Source organism: Meriones unguiculatus, chromosome 1, assembly GCF_030254825.1.
Source record: "Meriones unguiculatus strain TT.TT164.6M chromosome 1, Bangor_MerUng_6.1, whole genome shotgun sequence".
Lineage (NCBI taxonomy): Eukaryota > Metazoa > Chordata > Mammalia > Rodentia > Muridae > Meriones > Meriones unguiculatus.
The window spans coordinates 161,201,604-161,209,427 of NC_083349.1; the positions used below are offsets into that span (position 1 = coordinate 161,201,604).

The 7,824-nt window shown below is 45.8% G+C and overlaps 1 protein-coding gene across 5 annotated transcripts in view; it reads left to right on the plus strand.

Annotated features, from left to right (window-relative positions):
- The window catches only part of Bbs9 (Bardet-Biedl syndrome 9), a 379,885-nt gene extending 372,352 nt beyond the window's left edge, over positions 1–7,533 (plus strand). For all 5 annotated transcript variants that reach the window (XM_060371023.1, XM_060371015.1, XM_060371029.1 and 2 more), the window contains 2 exons: positions 6,407–6,514; positions 7,112–7,533. In XM_060371023.1, coding sequence (XP_060227006.1) covers positions 6,407–6,514; positions 7,112–7,143 — 140 coding nt within the window. In that variant the 3' untranslated portion in view covers positions 7,144–7,533. The remainder of the gene's footprint in view (positions 1–6,406; positions 6,515–7,111) is intronic.
- The last annotated feature ends 291 nt before the right edge of the window (positions 7,534–7,824 follow it).

Sequence of the window (7,824 nt, forward strand, 5' to 3'; positions counted from 1 at the left end):
TCTCTCAATATTGGCCTATGGGAACAGAACAAGTACATACACACTCTCACGTGCACACACACACACATACACACACACACACACACACACACACACACACACTCGTGTATGCATGTGTACATGGTGCAAAAACCATTTCAATAATGAGAGCGTGAGCAGTTGTGGTGCGCTCTAAGTCCCAGCCAGGGACAGCCCGGGCCCACCGGTGTCGGGGGGACTGGAGGAAGAAGGCTCCAGGAGAGTCAGGGCAGAACTTGTCTCACCTTCTCTCTAGAGCCTTTGCCCCTGTCTGGACTTCATCCCTTTTAAGTCCTTGTCTGTGCTTATCCATAATTCTTCCTACTAGCTCTCTACTCTGCTTTAAACTTTCCAACCATCATATATTGTATGTTTTAATATTTTGTCATATTTTTCTTTAGAAAGTGATAACCTCAGTTGTTTTTTCAAGGAAGCATATGCAGATGAAAAATAAAAGACATTCCTCATGTTCCTTTCCTCTTCTTCCTGCTTCTCCTCTGCTTATCTTTCTTTCTTCCATTCTCCTATTTTGCCAAAATATTTATAAATACAAAATATTTATAAATCAGAATTGCTATAAAAACATAAAGCAAGATAGTTCACCCATACTTTCCCCTCTGGTTAGAAATACAGCTAATACAATGACAAAGTAGAGGATTACCCGGAAAGCCTGTCTGTGTACAGTGCTTGCCCCATTCCGAGATCTGCAGCAGGTGTGAAAGTGTGTGGTAACAAAACCATTGCCCGGCAGCGAGCACAGGTACAGATGAAATGCAAACTCAGTTAAATTTTTTTTTGTCTTGACGCATTCGTGGTTGTAAAATTTGTTCTCAGCACACTCTGCTTTTATTTGATTAAGTTAAAGTTGACGCTCTCCTTTCCATTTCCGGGAAGTGCTTTGTGTCTTCTGCTTTCATTTTCAAGTGGTGACATCACTCTTCTTGAGGCTTGAGGTCATCATTAAGAATAGTCAGTATTACTTGAACCAAAACTGTTACACTACTGCTGTAGCTGATCTTCTAATGGAGATGATGATGGACAGGTCAGTAGGTACATCAATACACTGGACAAAGGGCTGAATCACAGATTGAGCTGGAGGAGGTGGCTGGTCAGCATAGCTCAAGATTTTGTAGTGCTACCCATAACTGCACAATGTTTTCACTTGTTTTTTTGTAAAAACTTTCCAGTTAATATTTTTTGGATTGTGGCTGATCTTATGCAACTAAAACAATTTAAGGTGAAACCACGGATGGGCGGGGGGGGGGGTGTCATAGAAATAGAGGAGCACAAGATGGAGAAAGGGAAGATGAGAGGGAAAGGGGAGGGAAGAGGGAGAGAGGAAGAAGTGAGTGAGGTAAGGAGGATCACGTTTTTAGGTGCCTAGATGTACAGAGAGTTCCCGTGGGAAGAACTTCCTTCTTTATCAAGTGACTCTCAGTTAGAAGAGCAGTGTCCCTGGACTGTGTTTTGGGGCTTCTGCTGTTTGAATTCGCGGTGGCAGTTCAGGCTGTGAAAACTTGCTCTTTGGCTGGCAAGTGAACAAGGGACCTGCAGCCATGCGAGGTTCTTTGTGAGGTTTCTGGTTTGATTTTTCTTAAGCACTTGAGGTTCCCCTGTCAGTCTGATCCAGAAGCCTTTAACTACATCCCAGGAACAAGTTAGCACCCTCTGCTTTTCTGTGTTGTTAATTAGGATGGGCAAATGCAGGCGAATGTGGGGGAGAGATCTTCTGAACACTGTGGCAACCTGGAAGGAGGATGTGTCCGAAAAGAGTGTGGATGAAATGGGAGAAGCCAATGTTGTTGCCAAAAAGAGTTATTGGTGGCTGGGCTCTAAGATAGCTAAGATTCCGATGTGTCCTAGCATTCTGCTATTAATACCCCGATTCTGTACATCCTTTTAACTGTGCTCCGCCATGTCGCGTGGTGGCACTGCTCACAGTATGGCTAGACACTAGCATCTGGTTGCAGACTTTTTGTTGCCCAAAACTGAGAACAAATGTTGAAAGCATGTGTAGCAGTTGACAAGGGACTTTGCAAATATTGTCTCTAAATACCCAAAAAGAAGAGCTGGCATAATTTTTCCTTTCATTTTCTAGTAATTTCTTTTACACATTTTAAATTATATTTTGAAAAGCTGTTGGTTTAAGCCAAGAGTGGTAGCCTAATCCCAGAGCTTGAGAGACAGACGGAGAGAGGCTAGTCTCTGAGTTTGAGGCTAGCTTGGTGTACAGAGAAACTTCCAGAATAGTAAGGACTACATGGAGAAACTCTGTCTCATAAAACAACAAAACCAAAGGAAAACAACAACAACAAAATTTAAAAGGTATTGGTTTAGATAGGAAACGTGAGAAGTCAGTCTTCTGAGAAATGCTGCTGCAGTAGAGAGAGCTGGCCTTCAGGCTGTATAGATTTTCTGTATGACCTTTGGCAAATGACGTAATCTCTCAATTTCACTTTAACTTAAGACTTCCCAACAGGGTTGACATCCCACTACAGCGTCAAGGCAGAATGCAAGAAATGTTGAAATTGTGTTCTCTTAGATAGCAAGATTTAGAAATTAAATTTTAGTTGTTTTTGCCTAATCTGCTCTATCCCTTCCACTCAGAGGCTTGTAAACAGGGCTCAGAAATAAGGACACCATGGCTGCCCCAGCCTTTAGCAGAGTGCAACTCCAGGACTGTCTGTGATAGAGGCTGGCATTCTTGCTGATCAGTTTTTCTATCGTCCCAGGTCCTGTCCTCTATGCCTTGGGCCCAGCCTTGGGCTGTTGCTGCTTCTGAGCCAGCCACAACTGTGTCCTCCCTTCTGGTCTTTACCTGCCTTCCACCCTCCGCACCCCGGTCCCCACCACCCTGAGTGTGGCAAAACCAAAGCCAACAGGAAAACACAGATGACTTACTATAATCCCATTGACGTTGAAATGTCATTAAATGGATGATGCATTTCAGCTACTTAACCTCCCAAAACTCAGCTGAGCAACACAGTGCACTAGAGTGTCCGCTGCTTTCTCTTGGGATGGGGTAGGCCTGCCGTCAAGACAGGATGACCCTCTGTATCCCCAACCTGACAGAGAACACAACCCAAAATTCTCATTCAGGCTGGCAAGATGGCTGAGCAAGTGAAAGCACTTGATGCCCCACCAGACAACGCGGATTCAGTTCTTGGGACCCACAAGCTGGAAGGAGAGGACCAAGTCATGTGATTTGTCCTCTGACGTCCACATGTCACTCCTCCTGGAGCACACACTGCCCCCCACCACACACATAAAGCAAATAGGTTTGTTAATTTTTAACTCTTACTCGGTTTCTGCCGAACACTTGTTGGTTTTGCACCATCGTAAGTTGATGTCTGTATCTCCAATTCCTTCCAGTTCAACCAAGTTTCCTCGAGTCAAGAAAGTAGAAAGTGGCGTGAGCTAACTTTGGGGAAGAGATGAGGGGAGAAACAGCAGGGAAGGGGCAAGTAACTATGGATGTGGCCACACTTTTAAGGAGAGGGCAGGAGCCCTTTTCCGACAGGTTGTGTGATGATGGGGTGCTCTGGCGTGCTGTAGATGCACGGAAGGGTGCCAGTGCATCGTAGGGCCATAGAACTCCTGAGCTCCTGCCCTCCTGGAGATCCTTGCCTGGTTTCAGGTCAGGAACCCCCAGCTCTGCCAGTGTGTTGGCACCTGCCGCACTCCTGCCGGTTTGTTTGTGTTTGGATGATTCCGTCCAGCTGTGGGTTTTCTTTCCTTTCTCCTTTTAGGGAATGGGCTCTAAGCCAGGGACACTTCATCTGGTCTCCATGGGACCCAAGCTTCACATCCAGGGATGAGCTTCAGAAGCTCTGTCAGTTTGGAAGTTCTGTATCTTATTTTTCTCTTTTTACTTACTACTTTTAATATCTTAGCAAATGTATACACACAATCTGACCACATAATCCCACCTTCTGGGGTTAAATGTGGTATGGGTTGGTCTTGGGATTCTGAAGTTTTCACCAGATCCCAGGTGTTCCTTCTGGTGTTGATATGATGGTAAGATGACCTCGCTTAGGCTAGGGAGACAAGGAGGGTCTCTGGCTTTCTGCATTTACCTTTTTGGCCCACTGAGTCTGCCATTTTCCTTTCGCAAACTATCTGGAATTCTTACCAGTACAGATGTTTACACGTCCCCGCAGGAGAATTGCATGTTGGCCTCTGCATGCCCATCTCTGTTAGCCGTGGTGAGCAGTTGCCTATCAGGGCTGATTACCATGTCTTTTAGTAGCCAGCCATGGAGCCCTTTATTCTTACAAACCAGTGGCCAGTCTGACTTCACAATTCCATTGTGGAGACTTGATTTTTAGAACTATTACCAGTGTCAGTTAGTCTTATAGTAAAACAGGGCCCAAGGCAAAGAGGGGCCTGACATTTGGTTGAGCAATCTGGTTACAGGGAGGTGCTAATGGCCTTTATTGTTAGAGCAAGTGACTGGTCAACCCCTGCCGTGTGTCTGGTCAGAAAATGGGAAGGGGATCAAGAGGAAACACACATAGTCACTGTCGGTCACAGCATCAGGAGGGGAGAGCAGTGGACACAGGAAAAACTATGTTACCTGTTGTTTGCTGTAGCCACTGACTTTCCCTTTGTGCCCATGGGACAAAGAGCAAGGGTACTTCTTAAGTCCTTATGTGTAGGCTTGCATCATAGTGAACCAGCCAGAAGCCAAGACGGAAACGGCCCTCCCGTGCACACAGCATATACCACGCAGATTTCCACCCACTGGCCGGTGACCCGCCACTCCCGAAGTTTGCTTGAGTATGAAGGTGCCTCGTGAGCATACCATTCCTGGTCCCTCTCTCCCTACCCTGTCTGTCCTGGGGGTGGAAAAATCATTTATCGGTGGGTCTACGGTGGAAACGGGACTTCGTGCTGCTCTCTGTGGAGACAGTGTTCCTTCAGCAGAGAGAGTTATCCCTCAGGTCAGCTCTCCTCTGTCACTGGCCTTACTAGTGCTGCTCCTCACTGCCCCCTTTGCCTTCCTCCACTTCACTTAGAACGGGGTAAGCAAGGAAGAAAGAGGCTCCTCAAAACCCCCAAGCAGTGAAGACCTGTATGACCTTGGCAATTTACTGAGTCTCATGAGACTTCTTGTCTTTAAAGTGAAAACAGTACCTACTCATGGTATGCTGTACAGGGATTAACTGAGGTAATGTATACAGAGCTTTAAGGGCCTACAAAGTGAAGAATGATAATGGTTCCTGCCGTGACTTAGCTTTGGAAAGACGAAAAGTAAGCCTAGTTCTCCTCACAGGTGGGGCCTTGCAGTTTGCAGTAGAACTGGGCCAGCTCAGCCCCACCCACTGACAGATAATCCCAGTGTTCCCAGGGAACCGTTCGTTCCTTTTATGAACTTGGAAACTCCTTTCTCTCCAATTTCCCTCATCCATTTATTCCTCAGTGAGGGTGCAGGGCTATGGGTGGGGAGGTGCATTTTCCTTCAGAACTAGATCTTGCCTCTGCCCTTTCTTTTAGTGGGATGTGAAGGTAGCTGTTTGCACTGTCTTCCCAAAATGTCATCAGCTTCATAAAACTTCTCACACATAAAACCAAAGTTAACTACCGAGGTTTTGGACTCAGTGTGTGAGAGAACTCAGGAAAGAGAACTCGCACTTCATTAAGAAGAAGAAAGGCTTTGGAAAGAACCATGTACGGTAAACACATGCTAATCCACTTCCAGGAAGCAACAGCAAAATAGACCATGTTGCTGAGGGTGTCAAAAAACTCACACACGAATCTGAGTTTCCCAGACAAGATTTTGATGGATCCAGTAAGTGGTGGATGCCGAGACTTTGGAAAAGATCTCATCCTTGAGTGACTTTCATATTGAAATGTTCCACAAGGCAGTTTCATGGCTCTTCTGTTGCACTGTGAGGTGGGAATGTCAGTCCTAGAGGGTGAGGGATTCCGGGAGACAACGAAGTCCGGAGAAGCCCCACCAGAGGCCGGGTCCTAGGACACAGGCGCCTTCTTCCACACAGGAGCGGGTGTTCCTTCTCCCCCAGTGAGCACCCTGTGTATTTCACAGTTCCTGATGATCTGTATGGAAGAGGATTTCTGCAGAGAGGCTGCTAAGGCTGTAGATGTTGTATTTGATAGAGGTTTGGTTCTTTCTGACCAAACAAGGGGATTTGAAAGATAATGCTGTTGTCACCTGCTGCCCAGCTCTTCACGTCTTCAGTGTCAAAAGTGCATTCCCAGGATTTTCACTGAAACAAGACAGTTAAGATAATGATGTTGCTTCTCTCTTGAAGATGGCTGTCACATTACTTATTTTCATTATGTGCAGCGCACTTCCAAGATCACTGTGTGGAAAGGCAGGTTTTCTCCGTGGTTCCTTAAAATGCTCTTTGTGTTTTTCGTTTAGGTGGCTGCACTCCAATCCCAGAGTCAGACCTAGAAGAAAGATCGCTAGACAGCTCCGCAGAACTGTTTACCAACCACAAGCACCTCATCACAGAGCCCCCCGTGCCTGGTAAGGGAAGGCCAGAGACACTGACTCGGGTCCTCTTCTGCCATATTGGAGAGCATTATTATTATTATTATATTTTTATTTTTATTGATTACAGTTTGTTCACTTTGTATCCCAGCTGTAGCCCCCTCCCTGGTCCCCTCCAAATCCCACCCTCCTTCCTTCATCTCCATCCATGCCCCTCCACCCAGTCCACTGATAGGAGAGGTCCTCCTGCCCTTCCATCTGATCCTAGTCTATCAGGCCTCATCAGGAATGGCTGCATTGTCTTCCTCTGTGGCCCGGTAATGCTGCACCCCCCTGAGGGGGAGGTGATCAAAGAGCAGGCCAATCAGTTCATGTCATAGACAGTCCCGGTTCCCATTACTAGGGAACTCACTTGGACATTGAGCTGCCATAGGTTACATTTGAGCAGGGGTTCTAGGTTACCTCCATGAATGGTCCTCTGTTGTAGTATCGGTCTCAGAAAACACCCCTGATCTGGAGAGCATTTTTTAAAACTACTTGCTTTCCAACATCTTACGTCTTAGTTCAGGTGACTGGGCCATTTTTCCATTTCTGTCGATAATCAAATCTGTCTACCCCCCCCCTTCTATCCAGAAGTCTCAGCCCTCCAAGGAGTTTTGGAATAGTTGGAATAACGCTAACTAGGTGGAGGGAAGATGACCGTCCGAGGCCGACCCTGTGTGGACACTGTGCTTCCACCTGGTGCTGTGCCGAGCTCACCCCTGGAGGTGACCACGTGGAGATGGGATCAGGACTTTTGATTTTGCTAGGAGAGCTTGGACTATCACAGAACGGTCAACTGAAAGACAAGGTCTGTCTTTTCTTCCCAGGAAAACGGTTGCTGCCTTTAGTCATATGTGCTTATAGCCATGATATAGCAAGGTGATAAAGTTTGGGGACAGACTTTATAATACAGGGGTCCAGATGTAAAATAATTTGATAGCCCATTTTTTTCACAGAATTCTTATGTAGTAAATGTATCAAGTTTAATAAAGCATATTATTATCAAACAATAACTTGGACTTAATTTATAACAAGGGTTATACATATGATTTCTCTGTGTTTTTTTTTAAGAGAAACGGCAAAGTTTGCTACTACACAGTAAGACTTGGGTGGGTTTGGTTTTTTAATAAGGAAAAGAAGCTGTCGTTGCTTTGCTGTACTGAGCTGATGTGGAGGAGATTGATCTCTGTTGGGTGTGAATACACTAAGCACATTTAAGGGAGCTGGGACATTAGCATCCTCTTTTACTCTCCCTCGTGGGTGATACCTTTTACACATGATTATTGTTAAAATAGAATGTTTTA